This window comes from Phocoena phocoena, chromosome 6 (genome assembly GCF_963924675.1).
Source record: "Phocoena phocoena chromosome 6, mPhoPho1.1, whole genome shotgun sequence".
NCBI lineage: Eukaryota > Metazoa > Chordata > Mammalia > Artiodactyla > Phocoenidae > Phocoena > Phocoena phocoena.
Genome location: NC_089224.1, coordinates 14,337,099 through 14,362,982, shown reverse-complemented (window position 1 = coordinate 14,362,982; position 25,884 = coordinate 14,337,099). Strand labels below are relative to the sequence as shown.

General features: G+C 39.7%; 1 protein-coding gene across 1 annotated transcript in view; it reads left to right on the top strand.

Annotated features, from left to right (window-relative positions):
- ADAM28 (ADAM metallopeptidase domain 28) overlaps positions 1-25,884 on the top strand; it is a 63,555-nt gene that overhangs the window by 6,767 nt on the left and 30,904 nt on the right. Inside the window, exons 2-10 of the mRNA XM_065878815.1 lie at positions 429-524; positions 1,343-1,350; positions 5,037-5,113; positions 6,614-6,692; positions 16,114-16,190; positions 17,810-18,002; positions 19,750-19,821; positions 20,715-20,786; positions 25,532-25,701. Coding sequence (XP_065734887.1) covers positions 429-524; positions 1,343-1,350; positions 5,037-5,113; positions 6,614-6,692; positions 16,114-16,190; positions 17,810-18,002; positions 19,750-19,821; positions 20,715-20,786; positions 25,532-25,701 — 844 coding nt within the window. The remainder of the gene's footprint in view (positions 1-428; positions 525-1,342; positions 1,351-5,036; positions 5,114-6,613; positions 6,693-16,113; positions 16,191-17,809; positions 18,003-19,749; positions 19,822-20,714; positions 20,787-25,531; positions 25,702-25,884) is intronic.

Here is a 25,884-nt window from a genome sequence, read left to right as displayed (position 1 = left end):
TAGTTTCAGAGTGCTTCAGTTTGATTATTCTGACACTGATTAGGTTCTTAGAGGATTACTTTGGCTTCTGTTCTCCTGTCCTGGCTTTTGCCTGAACTGTTTGCTCCCTTCCCCTAGGGGACACAGAGTGGTAAAGAGAAGCGGGAAAATTCCAAAGAAATATCTTCACTAAGCCGAGAAACACCGGTAAACTTTCAGTGGGAGAATATCTGAAGATCTATATTAAAGATCTGAGAGGAAGAGTGGGCTTCTGATTTTGCTGATCTTTTCTGGTGTCTGCACTTTTATAACTCTCTCACATAACTCAGTTAAAGCCCCTGCGTGTGGCATCATTCATCAGAAACGCAATCAACATGACCACTACCGAACAGCATATGTTAGTTCTGCTTAGCTGAATCTTCTCTACCTTTTTTTTTTTTTTTGCTCAGTAAATTCTATAAAAGAACTCCCTGGAGTGAAAAACTATGAAGTGGTTTATCCCAGAAGACTTCATCCACTGCATAAAAGAGAGGTCAAGGATCCAGGTCAACAGGTACAGCTTTTGATTTAATAAAGAATTTTGAATACACGCGCGCGCACACACACACACACACACACATATACACACACATACGCATATATATAACTATATTTAATATGTAGATATATATACATATTTTTGTATATATACATACACACATTTGTGTTTTTTAACCTGTCTTACCTTTATTAATCTTCACGATAACCCAACATTCTATTACTAGCTTTATTTTGATTTTAAAGTTCTGGAGGTTGAAATAAACTAACTGTCCAAGGTCACACAGAGGGTAAACTTTATTTATGGTAATTTATAACTTATTCTGTTACTTCTAAAGAATTTGATGCAACTTCTTTTATCTATCTCTTTATATATCTCTCTCTATCTATCATCTATACATACACACATACAAACAAAACCGTGAACACTAAAATTGAAGTAAAAAATAAAATACTGTGGGTGAATAAATGCATATATGTGTAGTAAATTAGGATTAATTACTGTAATTGAACATAAAATTTACCTCTGTTTTTTCAAAAGAGTCGGCTATTAAAGTTTGTAGAATTCTTACCACTTGACAAAACATACATTCTCAGTCAAAAGAGGAGAGCTAAAACATGACGATTCATTCCACAGCAATTTTCTAATTACCTACACCTGGAAGTCTTCTGCTGGGAGCCAGGAAAATACAAATAAATGAGACATAAATGACAACTTTTACATCTACCTACTGTAAGATGAAACTCACTGGAAGCTCATATTCCCCAACTGGACAAAGTTCCTCACAAATTATTTTTTCTAAAGCAAACACATGTATAGCAACAGAACCCAGAGTAGACTCTGTTTCCCAAAATAATTGTCTCTCAACAAAATGTTTCTGCTAAATTTATATAGGACCCATATGCATTGGATTCCCTGTCAATATGGCTTTCTTCAAATGCTTTCTGGCAGTCTCTTAAAAATGCCAACTACATTTTCCACTGAATATTTTGAGGTGAAAGCCAAGTTGCTAGAAATTAACTTTGTGGTTTCTGTGTTGAGACTCTTGGTCTTCCTTGTGCAAATAATTGATTAGCAATTACTTGAAACATTTAGAATTTAGAGTGCATGGGACAGAGGGGATCCCTGTATCTACACAGATCTCAGTCTGGATTGATCACTTCTCAAGGCAGTGAAGAGGAGGACTCTTGTACTTATTATTATACCACTGTGCCCTCTGCTGGACCAGAGAATTAAGGCACCAACATTACCTGTCAGGTATGCCAAGAGCATGGCCCATCTTCCTGACTTCCTCACACCTGGCCACATTACTTAAGATTTGAGCTAGAATGAAGTAATCCCCTGAAACATTTTCTGGAGGAGGCACTAACAGCCAAGACAGAATCTTAAAGATTTGATTCATGACTGTATTCTTTTTTTTTTTTTCCTTTTTTTTTTTGGGTGGTACGCGGGCCTCTCACTGCTGTGGCCTTTCCCGTTGCGGAGCACAGGCTCCAGACGCGCAGGCTCAGCGGCCATGGCTCACGGGCCCAGCCGCCCCGCGGCATGTGGGATGTGGGATGTGGGATCTTCCCGGACCGGGGCACGAACCCGTGTCCCCTGCATCGGCAGGCAGACACTCAACCACTGCGCCACCAGGGAAGCCCCATGATTGTATTCGTGACTGTACTTTACATACATGGCATAAGGAGGCCTGAATAAGCGTTTGTCGAATAAGTGAGCAAATGAGTAAGTAAACAAATAGACAAATGAATGAGTGTAAGTGGAATACATTTCCTATAAACCTGCATAGATGTATAGTCAACACATTCTCAGTCAAGGTCCCTGACGTTGAAACTTACATTCTGAAGGTGGTCACTGTTCTTGCAGTCTTCGGATCACGTGCTTCCTTAGAGGCCAAAATCATCTTGCTGTTGGTCCATGCCTTGAAACAAAATATCTGGGGCTTCCCTGGTGGCGCAGTGGTTGAGAGTCCGCCTGCTGATGCAGGGGACGCGGGTTCGTGCCCCAGTCCAGGAAGATCCCACATGCCGCAGCGCGGCTGGGCCTGTGAGCCATGGCCGCTGAGCCTGCGCGTCCGGAGCCTGCGCTCCGCAACGGGAGAGGCCACAACAGTGAGAGGGCTGCGTACCGCAAAAAAAAAATATCTGGCATCACAGTGCCTCCCCTATTGGGAACAATGTCAGGCCTTAGCTAGGTCCACCAAGGCTTTCAGAGGCCTCGGATTACTGTATGTTATCACAATAGTTGGGCTACAGGGTTTCCCTTGTGTATTCACAGGCATCACGTTGACTCTACAGTTCTGTTTCCATCTCAGAACCACACAGGACTCTAACCGTCCCAATGCACCCACTAGACCTTACCCATGGTGTTTCCTGGAGGAAATTTTTATGTATATGTCCCTGTGCCCAGTTAATCTTACTCAGTGGGCTCCAAATCATTTCCTTCTAGTGGAAACTCTCCAAATCAAGGTGCCTATTTCCTCTCCCAACCCATAGCTCAGAACCTAGATAGAATACAAATAAGACACACTTCTTATTAGCAGGCATTGTTCTCCACCATGAGCTTCTACTTGAGAAGCACAGTTATAACATTACCCAGTGCACCCTCTTTCGTATAGTCTCTGGTTTTCTTCTTTGCTGTTTTCTTTCATCTGTACCCTCTATGATAGTATTGGCTAAAACTCCCATTACCCAATTATCTTTTCTGAAACAACCTCCAAATAATATTTTATCTGAAAATCTACTAAAATCCACTGCTGACAGAAAACAGATATCTGGAAGGCTCTTCTGTATGGACGGTCATATCTGGTATCCTCCTAATTTTTTCATTTTATCTGGCCTTTCTTAAGCCTGAACAAGAAGTGGTGACAACAATTCTCCATGACGTTTGTTTTCAACCCTCAGGCTTTTTTCCAGCTCCTGTTATTCATGAAAGTGAACTGAGTTAGAGCAGCTTCCCCTCCTCTAGACCCACAGTGTAGGATATTTATAGTCTGAGATTTTTGACACCAGAGACACACTTCAATAACTGAAAATTTAAAGGAAATTTTAGCTGAAATAACTGACCTCGGAGATGGCAAATCCCTGCACAATACTCTGACCAGATGGCTCTAATTTTTTTTTTTTGCGGTACGTGGGCCTCTCATGTTACGGCCCCTCCCGTTGCGGAGCACAGGCTCCGGACGCGCAGGCTCAGCGGCCATGGCTCACGGGCCCAGCCTCTCCGCGGCATGTGGGATCTTCCCGGACCGGGGCACGAACCCGTGTCCCCTGCATCGGCAGGCGGACTCTCAACCACTGCGCCACCAGGGAAGCCCCTTTCTTTTTTATCAATATTGGAGTATAGTTGCTTTATAATACTGTGTTAGTTTATACTGCACATGGAAATGAATCAGCTGTACGTATACATATATCCCCTCTTATTTGGATTTCCTTCTCATTTGGCTCTAACTTCCTATTGTCCCTGGATGAGCTCAGGTCCTTTTCTCTCCTTCAGGAGAGGGAGGAGACAAGACAGCTTGACCTTAGGTGTAACACAGCAGTGGAAGCATCACTGAGTCCATAATAACTGGTGCTCTATCACGTTTGCTCTGCCATATTGGATCTCTTTAATAACAACAATGTCCTGGTACTTCCCAGTGAATTGGTAGATATTACGTGTCACCATGGCTAATAACCCTGCTTTATAGGACAAAGTCAGAATTCAGCACCTGATAACATCTTCTTTAAAATTCTTCTGTATAGACCTATCTCCTCCTGTATATATAAATCTAAACTTAAAAATAGTTCTCCGTTTCCACACAGTTTACTAGAAGTGACATTTTCTTCTCTTTCTGAACACCCGAGACTATGTTTTCTTCCTGATGACTTCTTCCTGCCTTAGGGTACAGATTCATGTCATTTTGCCCATATTCTGCCCTCCACGTAGCAGTGAGAAGACCTCTAGACCAAATCATCAGTTGAGAGGCTTGCGGGTCTTTGGGTCTGTGTGCGTAGTAGTACTTCTCAAATAACTACCCCACCCTGTGTCATCCGGCTAATTCATATCTCAGCTGACATGTTCCTTCCTCAGGAAAGCCTTTCCCTGCCCTTAAGACGTTAGACATCCTACCCTGCTTCCAGATTCATACCCCTTATCATGTAACTCACTTCTATTGTCTGTCTTTCCACAATATTATAAGCTTTCTGACAGTCGGTACCAATTTTTCCTGCTCAGAGGCCAGTTTCCAGAACTTAGCAGTGCCTGGCATATAACCCACACTCACATCTTCTTTGTAGAATGTGAGGCTGCCTGGATGGATAGATGGGTTTGTATAAAGGCCTCAGATAATGTGTCTATTCAGTTGGCAGCTGTTTGACTTGTTAAAAGAGGCAGAAGCAGACATTTGGAATTATAGAGACCACTGTTAAAGAAAAGCAGACATTGCTTTCTAATGATGAGACAGATGGACATAGCCAAGTGAATCTGTGTGTGTGTATGTTTTTAATCACCAGTAAGTGTTTGTGCATTTTTGCAGGAAAAATTTGAAACTGAACTGAAGTATGAAATGACAGTTAATGGAAAAATCGCAGTGCTTTACTTGAAGAAAAACAAGTAAGAGTCTTTACTTCTGATACTATCCTCACCAACAGCCAGTTAGCATGTGGCAAGTGTGATAACTGAGTCTGTTACTACTTAGGACTCCCACAAACCTTGGCTAATCATCTTTTACTCTCAAGTGACCCAAGGGCTTCCGCGAGTATTTGTTTGTACTGAAGTGGTAGAGACACTGAGTAAAGTAACAGTTTACTAGTGTTCTGCCAGTTGAAGTCATAAAACACAATGAACGAGGTGCGGGCAGACGTATATTTTATCAACTTCTGTGAAACAGCACATAGATTTTTAAGTCTCCCCCATGCATCACTGCATTTTGTTATTTTAACACTGAAAGATTAGATATTTAAAAAATTGGCAACTATTTTCATCAGAAAAACAAGACATACATAAGTTAAGTAAACTCTAGGGCCAAAAAACGAGTCAGTGGTAAAAACTGACTCAGGGTCCCCTGATTGCAACGCCAGTGCTGTTTCTACCCAGCCAACCACTAACCCTCCATTTTCTCATACATTACATTTTCCTGTATTCCTTCATTCTCTTCCTTCAGTTCATTGAAATTCAACATTCTTTTTCAAATTTCACTACCTCAGCTCTCACCCACATCTTGATCATCCTATATCTAGACTATATCCAAAGTAGTTTCTTCCTAATTCTATGCTTTCAAGTTTTTTTGATCCCTCAATTGTTTAGTATAGGGCAATGAGAATTTTGTTTCCCCCTCAAATAGACTATCACCTTTTGCAAAAAGCCACAACTGTCGAGAGTTTGGAAACAGTGTGGTACAATGGAAATAGTACAGGCTTTGAATTCAGGCAAATCTGGATAGGATTCTTTGCCACTTGAACTGTTTAATCTCATCTGAAAAATAAGGAGAGTAATATTTATCTGGTAGGATTGTTGAGATGATTAAATGATATGTGTAATAGGACTATCCCAGCAGCCAGGATACAGATGGTATAGAATACATATTAGTTGCTTCCTTTTCTCCTTGCCCTGCCTCTTTTAAAAATATATTCAGACTCCTGTTTGCTGGTGGATAATTGAAAGAACTTTAGGAAGCTCAGTGAGAATGCTGAAAGAGCCCACACTACCAAGTGCAAGTCAATTTTCAATACACTTTCCACCGCTGCAACTGTTAACAGTTACTGGTAACTGACAAGGACTGGGTGAAAAAGGCAGTCATCCTTAGCTGTGGGGAAGAACATTGCTCTTTTCAGTCATTTTTATCAACTTTGCCCTACTCAGTTCTATTTCTTCCTCAAATCTCTCCTCAGACAAACAGGCAGAGTCTGATGAGGAAACAGACATTGTTCCACACTACTTAGGAATGTCCCTGCCCTTCCCACTCTCTCCAGTTTAAGCATCCCTTTCACGCTTGGATTTGCCCTGAGGGGCTAAGAGGTAAAACTTTTCTCCACACCCAGGGAAAGCTCTCCCTTTGATCACTGGAGTTTGCAATTAGCATGAGTAAACGTGACATTTTCCTCCCACCCTCAGGGGTCTCCTTGCACCCGGCTACACGGAAACATATTATAATTCCACTGGAAAGGAGGTCACCACGAGCCCACAGATCATGGTAAGACAGAGTATCCTAAATTCATTGCTAATTGGCGTGTGACCCACACACTCAGAAGCAGTGTCATTGCCAATTAGTGAAAGTGAAACGGTGTTATGGCAACGATGTTTTTTTCACAGTAGTAATTTCTTTTCTTTAATTTTTATTTTATATTGGAGTATAGTTGATTTACAATATTGTGTCAGTTTCAGGTATACAGCAAAGTGATTCAGTTATACATGTATATATATATCTGTTCTTTTCCAGATTCTTTTCCCATATAGCTTATTATGGAATACTAAGTAGAGGTCCCTGTGCTATACAGTAGGTCCTTGTTGATTATCTATTTTATATATAATAGTGTATATAAGATGTGGTACCTATATACTATGGAATATTACTCAGTCATAAAAAAGAATGAAAAATCCCATTTGCAGCAACATGGATGGACCTAGAGATTATCATACTAAGTGCAGTAAGTCAGACAGAGAAAGACAAATACCATATGATACCACTTACATGTGGAATCTAAAAAAAAATGATACAAATGGAACTTTTTTACAAAACAGAAACAGTAGTCATTTCTTAATAGATCCTCTAACATTTTTTTGTTTGTTTTTTTTTTTTTTTTATTTTTAAACATCTTTATTGGGGTATAATTGCTTTACAATGGTATGTTAGTTTCTGCTTTATAACAAAGTGAATCAGTTATACATATACATATGTTCCCATATGTCTTCCCTCTGGCGTCTCCCTCCCTCCCACTCTCCCCATCCCACCCTTCCAGGCTGTCACAAAGCACCGAGCTAATATCCCTGTGCCTTGCGGCTGCTTCCCCCCAGCTATCTACCTTACTACGTTTGTTAGTGTGTATATGTCCATGACTCTCTCTCGCCCTGTCAAAACTCGCCCTTCCCCCTCCCCATATCCTCAAGTCCGTTCTCCAGTAGGTCTGCGTCTTTATTCCTGTCTTACCCCTAGGTTCTTCATGACATTTTTTTCCCTTAAATTCCATATATATGTGTTAGCATACGGTATTTGTCCTTTTCTTTCTGACTTACTTCACTCTGTATGACAGACTCTAGGTCTATCCATCTCATTACAAATAGCTCAATTTCATTTCTTTTTAAGGCTGAGTAATATTCCATTGTGTATATGTGCCACATCTTCTTTATCCATTCATCCGATGATGGGCGCTTAGGTTGTTTCCATCTCCGGGCTATTGTAAATAGAGCTGCAATGAACATTTTGGTACATGACTCTTTTTGAATTTTGGTTTTCTCAGGGTATATGCCCAGTAGTGGGATTGCTGGGTCATATGGTAATTATATTTGTAGTTTTTTAAGGAACCTCCATACTGTTCTCCATAGTGGCTGAACCATTTCACATTCCCACCAGCAGTGCAAGAGTGTCCCCTTTTCTCCACACCCTCTCCAGCATTTATTGTTTCTAGATTTTTTGATGATGGCCATTCTGACTGGTGTGAGATGATATCTCATTGTAGTTTTGATTTGCATTTCTCTAATGATTAATGATGTTGAGCATTCTTTCATGTGTTTGTTGGCATTCTGTATATCTTCTTTGGAGAAATGTCTATTTAGGTCTTCTGCCCATTTTTGGATGGGGTTGTTTGTTTTTTTGTTATTGAGCTGCATGTGCTGCTTGTAAATTTTGGAGATTAATCCTTTGTCAGTTGCTTCATTTGCAAATGTTTTCTCCCATTCTGAGGGTTGTCTTTTGGTTTTGGTTATGGTTTCCTTTGCTGTGCAAAAGCTTTGAAGTTTCATTAGGTCCCATTTGTTTATTTTTGTTTTTATTTCCATTACTCTAGGAGGTGGGTCAGAAAGGATCTTGCTGTGATTTATGTCATAGAGTGTTCTTCCTATGTTTTCTTCTAAGAGTTTGATAGTTTCTGGCCTTACATTTAGGTCTTTAATCCATTTTGAGCTTATTTTTGTGTATGGTGTTAGGGAGTGATCTAATCTCATACTTTTACATGTACCTGTCCAGTTTTCCCAGCACCATTTATTGAAGAGGCTGTCCTTTCTCCACTGTACATTCCTGCCTCCTTTATCAAAGATAAGGTGTCCATATGTGCGTGGGTTTATCTCTGGGCTTTCTATCCTGTTCCACTGATCTATCTTTCTGTTTTTGTGCCAGTACCATACTGTCTTGATTACTGTTGCTTTGTAATATAGTCTGAAGTCAGGGAGCCTGATTCCTCCAGCTCCTTTTTTCGTTCTCAAGATTGCTTTCGCTATTCGGGGTCTTTTGTGTTTCCATACAAATTGCGAAATTTTTTGTTCTAGTTCTGTGAAAAATGCCAGTGGTAGTTTGATAGGGATTGCATTGAATCTGTAGATTGCTTTGGGTAGTAGAGTCATTTTCACAATGTTGATTCTTCCCATCCAAGAACATGGTATATCTCTCCATCTATTTGTATCATCTTTAATTTCTTTCATCAGTGTCTTATAATTTTCTGCATACAGGTCTTTCGTATCCTTAGGTAGGTTTATTCCTAGATATTTTATTCTTTTTGTTGCAATGGTAAATGGGAGTGTTTTCTTGATTTCACTTTCAGATTTTTCATCATTAGTATATAGGAATGCCAGAGATTTCTGTTCATTAATTTTGTATCCTGCTACTTTACCAAATTCATTGATTAGCTCTAGTAGTTTTCTGGTAGCATCTTTAGGATTCTCTATGTATAGTATCATGTCATCTGCAAACAGTGACAGCTTTACTTCTTCTTTTCCGATTTGGATTCCTTTTATTTCCTTTTCTTCTCTTATTGCTGTGGCTAAAACTTCCAAAACTATGTTGAATAAGAGTGGTGAGAGTGGGCAACCTTGTCTTGTTCCTGATCTTAGTGGAAATGCTTTCAGTTTTTCACCATTGAGGATGATGTTTGCTGTGGGCTTGTCATATATGGCCTTTATTATGTTGAGGAAAGTTCCCTCTATGCCTACTTTCTGGAGGGTTTTTATCATAAATGGGTGTTGAATTTTGTCGAAAGCTTTCTCTGCATCTATTGAGATGATCATATGGTTTTTCTCCTTCAATTTGTTAATATGGTTTATCACATTGATAGATTTGCGTATATTGAAGAATCCTTGCATTCCTGGAATAAACCCCACTTGATCATGGTGTATGATCCTTTTAATGTGCTGTTGGATTCTGTTTGCTAGTATTTTGTTGAGGATTTTTGCATCTATGTTCATCAGTGATATTGGCCTGTAGTTTTCTTTCTTTGTGACATCCTTGTCTGGTTTTGGTATCAAGGTGATGGTGGCCTCGTAGAAGGAATTTGGGAGTGTTCCTCCCTCTGCTATATTTTGGAAGAGTTCGAGAAGGATAGGTGTTAGCTCTTCTCTAAACGTTTGATAGAATTCACCTGTGAAGCCATCTGGTCCTGGGCTTTTGTTTGTTGGAAGGTTTTTAATCACAGTTTCAATTTCAGTGCTTGTGATTGGTCTGTTCATATTTTCTATTTCTTCCTGATTCAGTCTTGGCAGGTTGTGCATTTCTAAGAATTTGTCCATTTCTTCCAGATTGTCCATTTTATTGGCATAGAGTTGCTTGTAGTAATCTCTCATGATTTTTTTTATTTCTGCAGTGTCAGTTGTTACTTCTCCTTTTTCATTTCTAATTCTATTGATTTGAGTCTTCTCCCTTTTTTTCTTGATGAGTCTGGCTAGCGGTTTATCTATTTTGTTTATCTTCTCAAAGAACCAGCTTTTAGTTTTATTGATCTTTGCTATCGTCTCCTTCATTTCTTTTTCATTTATTTCTGATCTGATTTTTATGATTTCTTTCCTTCTGCTAGCTTTGGGGTTTTTTTGTTCTTCTTTCTCTAATTGCTTGAGGTGCAAGGTTAGGTTGTTTATTCGAGATGTTTCCTGCTTCTTAAGGTGGGCTTGTATTGCTATAAACTTCCCCCTTAGAACTGCTTTTGCTGCATCCCATAGGTTTTGGGTCGTTGTGTCTCCATTGTCATTTGTTTCTAGGTATTTTTTTATTTCCTCTTTGATTTCTTCAGTGATCACTTCATTATTAAGTAGTGTATTGTTTAGCCTCCATGTGTTTGTATTTTTTACAGATCTTTTCCTGTAATTGATATCTAGTCTCATGGCGTTGTGGTCAGAAAAGATACTTGATACAATTTCAGTTTTCTTAAATTTACCAAGGCTTGATTTGTGACCCAAGATATGATCTATCCTGGAGAGTGTTCCATGAGCACTTGAGAAAAATGTGTATTCTGTTGTTTTTGGATGGAGTGTCCTATAAATATCAATTAAGTCCATCTTGTTTAATGTATCATTTAAAGCTTGTGTTTCCTTATTTATTTTCATTTTGGATGATCTGTCCATGGGTGAAAGTGGGGTGTTAAAGTCCCCTACTATGAATGTGTTACTGTTGATCTCCCCTTTTATGGTTGTTAGTATTTGCCTTATGTATTGAGGTGCTCCTATGTTGGGTGCATAAATATTTACAATTGTTATATCTTCTTCTTGGATCGATCCCTTGATCATTATGTAGTGTCCTTCTTTGTCCCTTTTAATAGTCCTTATTTTAAAGTCTATTTTGTCTGATATGAGAATTGCTACTCCAGCTTTCTTTTGGTTTCCATTTGCATGGAATATCTTTTTCCATCCCCTTACTTTCAGTCTGTATGTGTCTCTAGGTCTGAAGTGGGTCTCTTGTAGACAGCATATATAAGGGTCTTGTTTTTGTATCCATTCAGCCAATCTGTGTCTTTTGGTGGGAGCATTTAGTCCATTTACATTTAAGGTAATTATCGATATGTATGTTCCTATTTCCATTTTCTATATTGTTTTGGGTTCGCTACTATAGGTCGTTTCCTTCTCTTGTGTTTCGTGTCTAGAGAAGTTCCTTTAGCATTTGTTGTAAAGCTGGTTTGGTGGTGCTGAACTCTCTCAGCTTTTGCTTGTCTGTAAAGGTTTTAATTTCTCCATCAAATGTGAATGAGATCCTTGCTGGGTAGAGTAGTCTTGGTTGCAGGCTTTTCTCCTTCATCACTTTCAGTATGTCCTGCCACTCCCTTCTGGCTTGTAGGGTTTCTGCTGAGAGATCAGCTGTTAACCTTATGGGGATTCCCTTGTGTGTTATTTGTTGTTTTTCCCTTGCTGCTTTTAATATGCTTTCTTTGTATTTAATTTTTGACAGTTTGATTAATATGTGTCTTGGCGTGTTTCTCCTTGTATTTATCCTGTATGGGACTCTCTGTGCTTCCTGGACTTGATTAACTATTTCCTTTCCCATATTAGGGAAGTTTTCAACTATAATCTCTTCAAATATTTTCTCAGTCCCTTTCTTTCTTTCTTCTTCTTCTGGAACCCCTATAATTCGAATGTTGGTGCGTTTCATGTTGTCCCAGAGGTCTCTGAGACTGTCCTCAGTTCTTTTCATTCTTTTTTCTTTATTCTGCTCTGCAGTAGTTATTTCCACTACTTTATCTTCCAGGTCACTTATCCGTTCTTCTGCCTCAGTTATTCTGCTATTGATCCTATCTAGAGTGGTTTTAATTTCATTTATTGCATTGTTCATCGTTGCTTGTTTCATCTTTAGTTCTTGTAGGTCCTTGTTAACTGTTTCTTGCATTTTGTCCATTCTACTTCCAAGATTTCGGATCATCCTTACTATCATTATTCTGAATTCTTTTTCAGGTAGATTGCCTATTTCCTCTTCATTTGTTAGGTCTGGTGGGTTTTTATCTTGCTCCTTCATCTGCTGTGTGTTTTTCTGTCTTCTCATTTTGCTTATCTTACTGTGTTTAGGGTCTCCTTTTTGCAGGCTGCTCTTTCGTAGTTCCCGTTGTTTTTGATGTCTGTCTCCAGTGGCTAAGGTTGTTTCAGTGGGTTGTGTAGGCTTCCTGGTGGAGGGGACTAGTGCCTGTGTTGTGCTGGATGAGGCTGGATCTTGTCTCTCTAGTGGGCAGGTTCACGTCTGGTGGTGTGTTTTGGGGTGTCTGTGGCCTTATTATGATTTTAGGCAGCCTCTCTGCTAATGGGTGGGGTTGTGTGCCTGTTTTGCTAGTTGTTTGGCATAGGTTGTCCAGCACTGTGGCTTGCTGGTCGTTGAGTGAAGCTGGGTGCTGGTGTTAAGATGGAGGTCTCTGGGAGATTTCCACCGTTTAATATTATGTGGAGCTGGGAGGTCTCTTGTTGACCAGTGTCCTGAAGTTGGCTCTCCTACCTCAGAGGCAGAGCCCTGACTCCTGGCTGGAGCACCAAGAGCCTTTCATCCACACGGCTCAGAATAAAAGGGAGAAAAAGTAGAGAGAATTAGTAGAAGTATGAGTAAAGAAAGAAGGAAAGGAGGAAAGGAAGGAAGGAAGAAAGAAGCAAAGAAGGAAAGAAAGGAGGGAGGGAGGGAGGGAGGGAGGAAGGAAGGAAGGAGGGAAAGAAGGAAAAAAGACAGAAAGATGATATAGTAAAAATAAAATAAAGTATAATATAGTTATTGAATTAAAAAATATTTAGAAAAAAAAAAAGGGATGGATAGAACCTTAGGACAAATGTTGGAAGCAAAGCTATACAGAGAAAATCTTACACAGAAGCATACACATACACCGTCACAAAAAGAGGTAAAGGGGGAAAAATCATAAATCCTGCTCCCAGAGACCACCTCCTCAATTTGGGGTGATTCGTTGTCTAAAGGAGGAAAGGAAGGAAGGAAAGAAAGAAAGAACGAAGGTAAAGTATAATAAAGTTATTACAATTAAACTTAATTATTAAGAAAAAGAATTTTTTAAAAAAACCATGGACGGATAGAGCCCTAGGACAAATGGTGGAAGCAAGAGTATACAGACAAGATCTCACACAGAAGCATACACGCACACATTCACAAAAAGAGGAAAAGGGAAAAAAATCATAGATCTCGCTCCTAAATCCCCCCTCTTCAATTTGGGATCGTTCCTTGTCTATTCAGGTATTCCACAGATGCAGGGTATATCAAGTTGATTGTGGAGCTTTAATCCGCTGCTTCTGTGGCTGCTGGGAGAGATTTCCCTTTCTCTTCTTTGTTCTCACAGCTCACAGGAGCTCAGCTTTGGATTTGGCCCTGCCTCTGTGTGTAGGTCGCTGGAGGGCGTCTGTTTTTTCGCTCAGACAGGACGGGGTTAAAGGAGCCGCTGATTCGGGGCCTCCGGCTCACTCAGGCCGGGGGTTGGGGGATGGGGGAAGGAGGGGCACTGCGTGCGGGGCGGGCCTGCGGCGGCAGAGGCAGCGTGACGTTGCGGCAGAGGCCGGCGTGACGTTGCACCAGCCTGAGGCCCACCGTGCGTTGTCCCGGGGATGTTGTCCCTGGATCCCGGGAACCTGGCAGTGGCGGGCTGCACAGGCTCCGCGGAAGAGGGGTGTGGAGAGTGACCTGTGCTCGCACACAGGCCCCTTGGTGGCGGCAGCAGCAGCCTTAGCGTCTCCCGCCCGTCTCTGGGGTCCGCGGTTTTAGCCGCGGCTCGCGCCCGTCTCTGGGGTTCGCGCTTCTAGCCGCGGCTCGCGCCCGTCTCTGGAGTTCCTTTAAGCAGCGCTCTTAAACCCCTCTCCTCGCGCACCAGGAAACAAAGAGGGAAGAAAAAGTCTCTTGCCTCTTCGGCCGGTGCAGGCTTTTCCCCGAACTCCCTCCCGGCTAGTCGTGGTGCACTAACCCCTTCAGGCTATGTTCAAGCCGCCAACCCCCGTCCTCTCCCTGAGCTCCGTCCAAAACCAAAACCCGAGCCTCAGCTCGCAGCCCCGCCCGTCCCGGCGGGTGAGCAGACAAGCCTCTCGGGCTGGTGAGTGCCGGTCGGCACCGATCGTCTGTGCAGGAATCTCCCCGCTTTGCCCTCCGCACCCGTCGCTGTGCACTACTCCGCGGTCCCGAAACTCCCCCCTCCGCCTCCCGCAGTCTCCGCCCGCGGAGGGGCTTCCTAGTGTGTGGAAACTTTTCCTCCTTCACAGCTCCCTCCCACTGGTGCAGGTGCCGTCCTTATTCTTTTGTCTCTGTTTTTTCTTTTGCCCTACCCAGGTACGTGGGGAGTTTCTTGCCTTTTGGGAGGTCTGAGGTCTTCTGCCAGCCTTCAGTAGGAGTTCTGTAGGAGTTGTTCCACGTGTGGATGTATTTCTGGTGTATCCGTGGGGAGGAAGGCGATCTCCGCGTCTTACTCTTCCGCCATCTTCAAGGTCCCCCCTCCTCTAACATTTTTACAGTTTGACAAGAACAAATGTATTCCTTGACCACCATGGTAACCCTTTCCAGCCTTTAAGGACTCCTTATAGGAGAGTGGGCAGAAAGAGCTTCTTATTTTCATTTGAAAAGTAGAGAATTAAATGTATCCGGTGTTCTTATTCAGTGCCAGTCACCTCTCAGGATCATGTAGTCTCTCAAACTCAAGACTATTTCCTCAATGGTAGAATTGTGGAATTCTGTGTTTTCCCTAAATAATTTCCACTCTGGACTCTTATTCAGAGAAGAAGACAGGACGAAGTGGTATGAGGAGTGTTTTATCCTTGCCATCTATTCTGAGGAAGTTTTTCAAGCATTTTCTTCCATAGCAATGCACAGAGGTTTATGTGGGCCAATACCTCACCTGTTCCAAAGTAGAAAGGTGAATTTGACTGAAGTACATCCATGTGAAAAAGTGCTAAGACTGAGCGTTTGGCTTCGAGTGGATACAGGGATGTTAAACTAATCTAGTTAGTCTGGTGGCGCTCTTTGGAAAAATCAAGAAATAACAGCACAAACTGAATAATCCATTCATTGGAAAGAGCTCATCAGTGTTAGGAAATTTTACTGAGCAATTAGCCAAGGAAAAGAATGAATGTCTGGTGTTTTGGGGGCTCAGGTTTTAAACTTATACCTGTGAGTTGTTTTGTTCCCAGACTGTATTCATCCCTGTTATCCTTCTTCTGCAACAACAAAATTTACAACAGTGTTTAGTTAATGCCCCCTAAGCATTTGGGATCATTAGCTAAATGGTAAAGATTTTAACCACAAAAGGCTGCTTAAAAAAATTTTTTTTAGGGAGACTTCCCCGGTGGTCCAGTGGTAAAGAATCCACCTTCCAATGCAGGGGATGAGGGTTTGATCCCTGGTTGGGGGACTAAGATCCCACATGCCGTTTGGCAACTAAGTCTGCATGCCACAACTACTGAGCTCGCGTGCCCCAACTAGAGAGCCCACACACCACAACTAGAGAGAAGCCAGCGCGCCGCAACGAAAGATCCGTCATGCCACAACGATGATCCTGCGTGCTGCAACTAAGACCCGATGCAGCCCCAAAAAAAGAAAATAAATTAAAAAAAATTTTTTTTGTTGTTCAGCATAAAATGATTTGAAAACATTATAGATCTTGTTTCAAGATTTTAAATTCAAATTTAGTAGCGGGTCTAAAGTACATGCACACTTTTCCTTTGTCAAACCCCTTTTCCCTTTTCTCTAGGATGACTGTTATTACCAAGGACACATCATTAATGAAAAAGTTTCTGATGCTAGTATCAGCACATGTAGGGGTCTAAGGTAAGGCTTCGTAATGGTTTGTTTGTACCTGTGATGATGGGTGTGTGTTAATTACCTAAAGAATCTCAAATATAATAAATTATACTATAGTTGAGTATGAATTCTAAGGACTCAAAAATTTTGAAATTTGAAGGAAACATGGCTTTTCTTGGTAGTAGTTTGTAAATTACACCTCTGAATTGCTTGCAGAGTTGTCTTTGTTTGTTTGCTTGTTTTCAAAATATAGGTTTTTGAGTCCCAGTTTTAGAGTCAGAATCTTTAGGGAATGGGAACACCTCTCTTCACTCTAAACTCTCTCTAGTGTGTCCAATCCATGCCTATGACATCCATTTCTCTTGGGATGTTAATGACTTGTCATGTATTTGTCTACAGTAAGATACCTCTTCTGATGCCCAGACTTCATTATCTCACTTCCTCTTCCATATCTCCATATCTCTCCATATCTGGATATCTTAAGGAAATCTCAATCTTAATATACTCCAAATCAAACTAATGATATTCTCCCTCATGTGGCGTCTTTCCAGTGCTTCCTATCTCAATAAAAGATACAGTCAACCAACCACCTAATGCAGAAACCTAGATTCCTTGATGACTTCTTGCCTTTCAAATACGCATTTTCTATCCATTTAACAAGCCCTATTGATTATATGTTCTAAATATTCCCTGAGATTATTCACTACATTCTCTCTCTACTGCCACATCCTAGTCCAAACTGCCATGATCCTTTAGGCAGACTATTGCAATAAATCACCTAACTTATTTCCCCAATCCACTCTTCTACTTCCATGTATGCTTAGTCCAGTCTCCCTGCTATATATTCTCAGACTTTTGCTTCCTAGCAATTATCTGCCATAATTGCATGTATTACGTATACATCATATGATTGTATATATTTGTGGATCAAATGTGATTATTCGATCCACATCCATCTTCCTTATTTGACTATAAGCTCCATGAGATGAGAGACCACGACTCTTTTCCTTTTACCTTCTGCCCTTGCTCCAGTGTCTAATGAATAATGGGTGCTCGCTCCCTAATTCACGGTTAAATGAATCTTAGCCCAGGGCTTTAGCAGAGAGAATCGAGAAGAAATTGATAATATTCATTGATTATGTGCCTTACGTATTATCTCCTTCAATCTTTACAACTGTACTATTAGGTAGATATTATTATTCCCATTTCAGAGGTGGAGAACTAAGGCTATGTGAGTTTAAGTCTTTTTCCCATGGTATCACGGATAATAAGTGATAGACTCAGAATTTTAACTCTATCTATAAGACTTCAAAGTCTCTTTTATTGTCGGTGTATCTTTAGAGCAGACCAGGCATGAGAATCGGAAGGACACTTGACTGAGAGTCAGGAATTTTCCATTCTAGCACCAGTTCTGACACAGGTTAGCTATATGACTGCAGTAGTTACTTCTCCCCAACTAGTCCAATTTCCTCATAGAGAAAATAAGTTTAGGTAATCTCTAAGCGTCTCTTCAGCTATAATGTTATACTATATTTTACTGCCATGAGCTTGGAATGCCTTGGCATTGGTCATTTTTTGAAGTCGACAAGTCTTTAGTGCTCAGAACTGGAATATTTTTAGGAAGCTTAGATTCTTGTGTTTTTCAGGGGTTACTTCAGTCAGGGAGATCAAAAGTACTTCATTGAACCTTTAAGCCCCACAAATCAGGATGAACAGGAACATGCACTCTTCAAGCACGATCCTGATGAACAGAAGACTAACAGCAACTGTGGGATGGATGACATGTTATGGGTACCTGAAATTCATCAGAATGCAGTCCCATCGGCCACCAGTCTTCTTGTATGCCTACTTTTATTTTTTATTTGCGGTGCTCTCATGTATCTCATCCTGGCTGCTCTGGTTTCCAGTCTTAGTAGCTCCAACTGACTGAAACTTTACAGTCATTGAAACTAGTAGGTTAAAGAGACATTAAAACCTTACTGTACATTGACGATTTATTTAATGAGTGTGTAAGGATCAACTATTATTAACAACATGTTGTGTGCAAGGGTTAAAAAGATGCATCGATATAATGCTGGCCTCCTAGAAGCAGACAGCTTTCGTGATGCTACAACGTACAACAAAGGTGTAAAGTATTATTACTGCTTTGAGATAAAATACCCTGCCTTCTCCATGAATGAATTTATTCAATAAATCTTTCTTCAGGTACCGCCATAGGTGCTGGGGATATAGCAGTGGGCAAAATAAATATCAGATCTTCCCACAGGAACTTAGAATATTCTTTCATACCTGGAATTCAGCTTCTGGTCACGGAAGGAAAATGAATATTGCTTGTGTTTGAAGCTATAAAATATATACACAAAAACTTTGTCATTATTACCTTCATTTTCTTTAGGATACGCTTCACATCCAATCATCTCTTCTACTGATACATGTCCTCAGAATGCATAAGCACTGGACAGAATAGGTTTGAATAAAATAGAATCTCTGTTGGATTCAATTTGCTATGGTTTAAATTCTACCAGCGGTATGATATCTAAGAGTCCAGGAGAATCACTCTGAGCTATATGTTCCTATGAACGTTGATCTCCTGGTTTAGCTTGGTACAGGCCTCTAGTCTTTCTGTCTCAATTCCTTGGTAACTGTGTGCAAATAACCTCGCTCTCATGACATCTTATTGTTTGGTTTTGCTACTTCTTCTCAGTTCCTCTCACTGTTATCCCGCCTCTGATGGACCACTAAATATTAGAGGCCTCATGTAACTCAATACTGGGTCCCATTCTTTACTTTATCTACACATTCTTCCTAGGTAATCTCATCCAGTGCTATGTCTTATTTAAATAGGAACTTCACTAATTACCATCAAATGTATATCTCCAGCCTTTGCCTTTAGAGGCCAGATGGTTACAAGTAGCTACCTACTTCATGCATCTAACCCTTGTCTGAATTTCTCATCTGGCCTCTTACCAATTTCTACTGATTAAAGAGTTCAAGAACCCAGATTAGTAAAAAATCTACTGTGAAACATGTTTTTTGTTTTTGTTTCATTTTGTGGAGAGAAAGAAACTGAAAATAGGGAGGCTTGGAATGTGGGAAGGAGATCAAGCACTGTCTGAGAAGAAAAGGACAGACTGGGTGCCGCGGTGGCTCTGGACTTTGCACCATTGGTAAAGGAGGGTGTATTCACTGGGATAGGAATAAAAGGCAACCAAAACAAAACAAAATCCTAGGAGGATGCTGAAGTTAACGTGCCTCTATTTCACAGCAGGCTAGTGGAGAAAGTCCACCGTTCAAAAAATATGAAGACTTTGGTTTTATTTTTAGCACTCAGTTGTGTAATACTTTACACCCTTTGGTAAAAAGGAAGGGGCCAGACTAGAATATCACCAATGTCTCTTCTACCTCTGACATTCTGAGCCTTGTCTACAGATGATTCTGGATGGTTAGTTAGAGTCAAAATGGTAATATTGTCTTCCTTCATTCCCAGACCAACCAACTCTTACAAAATTACTCATTTAAAATTTAAGAATGACTCTTGCAGAGAAAGATGTTGTCTTAGTAATCTTCTTTTTTATGTTTATTATAGAAATCCAAAGACCAGAAGGCTTGGGAACAAAATAAATACATAGAATATTTTTTGGTCCTGGATAATGGTGAGGTAATTATATCACATAAATGTGTCTTTTAAAATGCTATACTACATAAATTTATTATGCAAGATATTAAATAATGGATAAGTTTTTAGAAATAATGAGTATGAGCTATTCTTTTTTACAAATTGTTTTGAACCTAGGAAATATATAATTAGACTGATATGATCTTACCTTTTAAGGAATGTACACCTAATATGATATGCATAAACTGATTTTTTTGCACTATAATGTGCCTTTCTCATTGTCTTAAGAGCCCCAAACTTATTTTCCGATTAAATTCCTTTGTCACTTTGTCTTCTGTTAAGTACTTAAATCATTGGTAAATTAAAATTTATGCTCATCAGGGAGTGGTAAATAAAATAAAAAAAAAACTAATGGATAGAATTTTCTGAAAAAGATGATTTTTTGGTAATATTCATTGTTAATCTTCTTTTATAAGAATGCATTTTATATATTGATTGTTCTAAACCTGAAGTCCACATGTGTGCTCTCAAAAGGAAAATTTTTGTGTTACGATAATGTAAGTTAGTTCGGACCCTAAAATTTTGACCTCTCTTATTATACTAAATTCACTTACTGCTCATATTTTTTGAAATAAGTAGACTATTCCTTGCACTAGTGCTCCTTAGCTTAGGAAACCATGGTATTTAACTGAAAATATGTCTGCAGTAGCTCCTTAGAGCTTTACACTGAGCTAGTACTTCAGGGGACAAAACATCATCTCTTCTGCCAGACTGCTTTAATTTAGGTAGAGAAATAAGGAAGTGCTTTGTTTTTAATGTTTAAGTGTTAACTTTTATAACTGATCATTAGTTATAATAAGTAAAATAAAGTGAAATTGCTTTTTCTTACCTTCCACTTATATTCATTTCTATCAATGTCTATATTTTGTCTGTAGTTTAAAAAGTACAATCAAGATCAAGAGGAAATAAGAAAGAGGGTGTTTGAGATGGTCAATTACATCAGCATGGTATGATATATTTTATTAAGTGTAATTTTAACAATTTGCTAGGTGGTGCCATTGGGTGTTTCTATGAATGTTCACGAAGCAGGGAAGAAAAGCCAATAGTCCTAAGACTAATACTGCTTACTGGCTCTTGAAGGGTGACCACAACTTTGGCAACTTAACTGAATATTAATATTACATGATAGAGAAGTATCTCACATACTCACCACACTATTCTCAGGTCCATGAAGGTATAGGAGGTGGTTTTGTTTCATGGTTTTTATTTTTCTAAAACCCAGTAAGAAAATGCTGACATACAAATCCCAATAGAAAACCAATCTAAGGAAGAAAATGGAAAACCAACCAACCAACCAACCGAAAAACAAAATAAGCCAAGCTCTGGTACATAGCAGCTTTCAATACCTAATCTCATTTAATCCTTGAACAACGCTAACATATTATTAAATGTAATTTATAGCTAAGAAATTAGTTTCTAAGATGCAAAATAACTTGCCTAAAATCACAAAGTTAGGAAATGGTAGAGAGAAGATTTCAACTTAGATTGGTTAGATTTCCACGCCTGTTTCCATTGTACAACTGTTGATTTGGTTCTTTAAACGTGATTTTATTATCTAATTTCTAAAAACTTTTAAAAAATGATTTTTATATCATTTCTATTTAAATCTGCATTTCCAAAACTCATTCACTCTCACAACCTTCTATACTAAACTAAACTATATGTTAGTTTAGTTTAAACTAAACTATATGTTCTAAACTAAACTATATGTTAGTTTCCTATTAGTTGAACATATGGTTACTTACTTAGTTGAAATGGCTGAGTCACTTGTGGTCCTGCAAATCCTCTGAGGATAGAAATAAAACCAAGGTGGGTACAATGACCAAGGTCATATCTCATCTTCTCACCACAAAGAGTATGCTGACTCCTCTTAATGAGCCCCAAGAACTGGCCATATTTATTGAGCACCTACTTTGTGTCGGTACTTTTCTAGATTACGGAAATAAAATGGGGGACAAAACTGACAAATACCCTTTTTTTCAAGGAGTTATCCTTCCCTTCAGGAAGTTAGCATCCTTGTTCAAGGAGGCAAACAAGTCAAATAAAGAGTATGTAAGATGGTGATAAGTGCTATAAAGAAAAATAAAGCAGAGTTTTTAAAAAGAGAGAAAGGGAGAGAGAGAGAGAGAGGAGAAAGATTGAGATATCTTGGGTGCTGTGTTAGGGAAGTCATTTCTAATAGGATAACATTTGAGTAGAGACTTGAAGGAAGGGAGAGAAGTCTGACCCTAGGCAGAGCAAAGGACCTGAGGGCAGAACCTAGATTGCCTTGTTTGAGGAATAAGGGGAAGGCCATTGTGGCTGGTTGTAATAAGCCAGGGCTAGGGTGGGAGATGACATCTAAAGGTAGCAGTGGCCAGAACCTGAAGGCCCTGTGGGTCTGCGTAAGGACTTTGCTATTCTTTTTTTTAACTGAAGTATAGTTGATTTACAATGTTATGTTAATTTCTGCTCTGCCGTACAGCAAAGTGATTCAGTTATACACACACACACACACACATATACACATTCTTTTTCATATTCTTTTCCATTATGGTTTGTCACAGGATACTGAGTGTAGTTCCCTGTGCTATAAGTAGGACCTTGTTGTTTATCCATCCTATATATAATAGTTTTCATCTGCTAATCTCAAACTCCAAATCCTTCCCTCTCCCACCCCCCTCTCCTTTGGCAACCACAAGTCTGTTCTCTATGTGTGTGAGTCGGTTTCTGTTTCGTGGATAGGTTCATTTATGTCATATTTTAGATTCCACATATAAGTGATATCATATGGTATTTAGCACTTTGTTATTCTTAACGAATGAGGAAGACATTGGAAAGCCTGAGCTGAGGTGTGACATGTTCAGATCTGTGTTCTTAAAAGATTACGTTGGCCATTCTGTTGAAAATAAACTGAAGGAAAGCAAGGGCAGAAACAAGACCAGGTAGGAGAATCGTGTCATAATTCAGGGCAAGAGAAGATGGTGGCTTGAGAAAAGGCAGTGATGGGAGACCTATTGAGAAGATCTGATGTCTGGACAGAGTCAACTGGGTTTACGAGGTGGGTGGAAGATGAGAAGCATAAGAAAAAGAGTGGAGTCAGGTGACACCAAGGGTTTTGACCTAAGCAACTTCAAGAATGGGGAAAAATGGTGGGGGATGATGGAAATCTATCAGAGGAAAGATTAGGTTTTCCATTTTGGACACAGCAACTTTGAGATATCTCTTTGTATAAAAATTTCTAGGTGGAAATGCTGGAGATACAAGATTGAAGTTCAGGGCAAGAGATGGCAGGTCCAGGTCCATAGATATAAATCTATGACTTTAGCACATACAGATGGCATAAGACACAGGTTAGCAAACTGTAGCCTGTGGACCAACTCTGGCCTGTTGCCTTTTTATAAAATAAAGTTTTATTCAAACACAGTCATGCCCATTTGTTTACATTGTTTATGGTTGCTTTCCTGCTACAATAACAAAGGTGGTGAGTAATTGCAACCAAAACCACATGGCCTCAAAGCCTAAAATATTTTCTACCTGGACCTTTGCAGAAAATGTTTGTAAAATCAACAAGGGAATGGGTGTAGATAAGTAGGAAGAGGATACAAAGATATATACTTGAAGTACTTCTCTAAGGAGGAGTAAGAGGGGAAGAGGTGAGAGTGGAGGTGAGACCAAGGAGTAGACAGTGAGATAGGAGGAAATCCAGGAGAGGTTGTTATTCTAGAAGCTACTTGAAACAAAAATCTATCAAAGGAAGACATGATCAATGATGTGAAATGTTCTGAGGACCAGGAACTGGCCACTGGATTTAACAAAGTAGAAGTTATTGGTCTCCTGGATGGAGCAAGTTCCTGTGGAGTGTGAAAGCATGATTCCAGGGAGTCCAGGAGACAATGAAAGAAGTGGAATTAGAGACAGCAAATACAGAAGTTTTGTTATAAATGGAAGCAGAGAAATGGGGCATAAGTCATTGAAGGAAGAATCATAAAGAGAAATTCCGGTCCCGCCACGATGAGGCATCCTTTATATGCTGATGAGAACCACTGCACAAAAGGCTAAACACTGACAGTGAAAAAAAGATGGAATAATTTTTGGAGGAATCTCTTTGATCTGGGGAGAGATGGCAGGTCCAGTGCATGCATGGAGAAGTTGGCCTTGGGCTCACAGTTCATTCAGATAGTGAGGAAGGGGAAGCACATGCTGTTTGAACAGGTGTAGACCAGTGGGTGGACGGGGTGGGAGCTTGTGGAGATTCTCTTCTGGTTGCATCTATGCTCTTCGATGAATTTGGCAGCAGGGACATCTGCTCAAAGTGAGGATTTAAAAGAAGGTGGCAGAATTTTTGAGAAAGAAGAGCAAGCATGAAAAAATGTGTAGAAGGTTGTGAGAGTGAATGGGTTTTGGAAATGCAGCAGGTTTGCTGGAGGGTGGTTCAGATCACTTGAGGTTAGTGGTCATGGCTTCTAAGTGAAAGCAGCCGACATCATTTGTTTTCCCCTGTCTGTGTTCGGGGCTTGATGGAGGAGAGACAGAAGGGAGAGTTTGTTTGAACCGGGATTGGAGTTTTGTCAGGTGAGTAAGATAAAGAAGAGAGGAATAAGGAAGTTGGAAAAAAAATCAAAGGCAAGATTTTAATCTGATTAGATTTTTACTTTGCTTTTGATGATAATTGCATTCCTCAACACTTTTCTTGTTTTCTTGTTTTTTTTGAAAAAATATCTCCTCAGGTTTCTCAGCAGAAAGTTGCCCCAGGAGAAGGCCTGTAACTGTGTAGTTTTTTCCCCCAGCTTTATTGAGATATAATTGGCATATTACATTGGGCAAATTTAAGGAGTTCATTGTGTTGATCTGATACACTTATATATTGCAAAGTGATTAGGTTCGCTCACCTAATAGGTTGGCTAACACCTCCATCACGTCACATGATTCCACCATTTCTTTTTTGTGATGAGAACATTAAAGATCTACTCTCTTAGCAATTCTGAAGCATAGAATACAGTATTATTAACTTTAGTCACCATGTTGTACATTAGATCCCCAGAACTTACTCATCTTCTAACTGGAAGCTTGTACTCTTTGACCAGCACTGTACAGTTTTATGAACTATAGTAGTAATTTAAGTTTTCATCTTTAGAGTAAGTGTATTTTCTCATAAGCTTAACTAGTTATTTCTAAAGGTTATTCTATACGCATTGTAGATTATTTGGTTCAGTCCAGTTTCAAGTATTAGAGGTCCCTTACTTTATTGTAACTCACATATGCAGGACTTTTTCATGTAGCCTGCTCCTTTTCTGATGTCCAAATCAGCACCGAGTCAAGCTTGCTAATTCTGAAAAATTATGACTCTGAGGAAGTAACATAGCATTTGAGGAAATATATTTATAGTAAAGTCATAGTCATGAACTACTAGCAGGAAATTATAATATTTTTTGAGGTTGCAAAAACAGGAAAAGTTTGTTTCAATAGACCCTTTGTCCCAAAAAAGGGAGTTTATAGACCTAAAATATCTAAGGGTGCCTGTCTTGCCTACAAATGGGGATGCTAGTGTCTGCCAAAAGAGATGGTAACTTCCATTTCACAAGTATGTTTGGAAAGAAGGTTTTTACAGTGCTGTTGTAAATAAGTTTCAAAATCTAAAGTACATTGAAAATATTAAAAGATAATAACACCATTATGAGTTGTTACTTTGCCATTTATTCTCTTTCAACAGCTTTATAAAAAGCTCAATATTCATGTTGCCTTAATTGGGATGGAAATCTGGAATGACAAGGATAAGATAAAGATATCCCCCAATGCAAGCCTCACCTTGGAAAGTTTTGCTAAATGGAGGGGGGGTGTCCTCCTAAGAAGAAAGCGTCATGATGTTGCTCAGTTAATCACGTATGTAGAGATTCTCCCCTTTGTGTGTTCTGTGGTATTTGCCATAGACATTTTTCAAAGCCTTGGCAAAGCAAATGGTATCTCAGGTTACAGGTTTACACATAGAGCGTTAAAAGTTTAAAAAGTATTCATTTGGATCTTATGTTGCATGTGCTCTTACTTTTGTTCCAACGATTTCTTTTT